Raw genomic sequence first — 583 nt, 5'->3', positions numbered from 1 at the left:
AATTTTAGAAAATGAGATCTCTTTCAGACTTACAAAGCTGTCACATTTATTGATATTAGACGTTTTAGTACTTCATATGTTCTTCTGACTGTAAATTTTGAAACGGGGTTAACTGAGTCTTTGCAAAATTCATTTTTTGAAAATTTGAAAAGAAGAATTTATGTTATGAAACTTTAAAAGTAATTGCATAGTTTCTCCTCCCTACCCCCCCACAGAAATATCCTATGAGTTCAAGGTGAAAGATCACATATGTCAAAGTAATTTCTCTTGGTCTTTAGGAAATGGAGTTGTTTTTTCCTTCAAGTGGAGGTTGTGGGCCAGCAAACACTGCAAAATTTACCACTTGTACCTGTTGCATTATTAAGCCCCATGCTGTCAATGAAGGTAAGTGCTATGTTAAATACAGTGTATCCAGTAGTCCAACACATTTTGTTAAAAGTATAGTTCATTTAGCTAACATTTATTTTCTTGATGTGTTTTACATATAGAAATTAAAGTATACTTTTAATATATCCACTTTTTTGAAGGTACATGGATAAAGGTGACAAAATATAAAGGAAAATCTGTCTAAATCTGTATTCGT

At 31.6% G+C, this 583-nt stretch overlaps 1 protein-coding gene across 1 annotated transcript in view; it reads left to right on the top strand.

Moving 5' to 3' along the window:
* Positions 1 to 414, top strand: part of LOC103582604 (nucleoside diphosphate kinase 7-like) — a gene marked incomplete at both ends in the record, with an annotated part of 18312 nt that extends 17898 nt beyond the window's left edge. Inside the window, 2 exon segments of the mRNA XM_008564152.1 lie at positions 279 to 392; positions 394 to 414. Of these exon segments, the coding sequence (XP_008562374.1) occupies positions 279 to 392; positions 394 to 414 (135 nt within the window).
* Positions 415 to 583: the final 169 nt, after the last annotated feature.

This window comes from Galeopterus variegatus, unplaced genomic scaffold (genome assembly GCF_000696425.1).
Source record: "Galeopterus variegatus unplaced genomic scaffold, G_variegatus-3.0.2 Scaffold16941, whole genome shotgun sequence".
In the NCBI taxonomy this organism is placed as follows: domain Eukaryota; kingdom Metazoa; phylum Chordata; class Mammalia; order Dermoptera; family Cynocephalidae; genus Galeopterus; species Galeopterus variegatus.
This window is presented reverse-complemented; position numbering and strand designations above follow the sequence as displayed.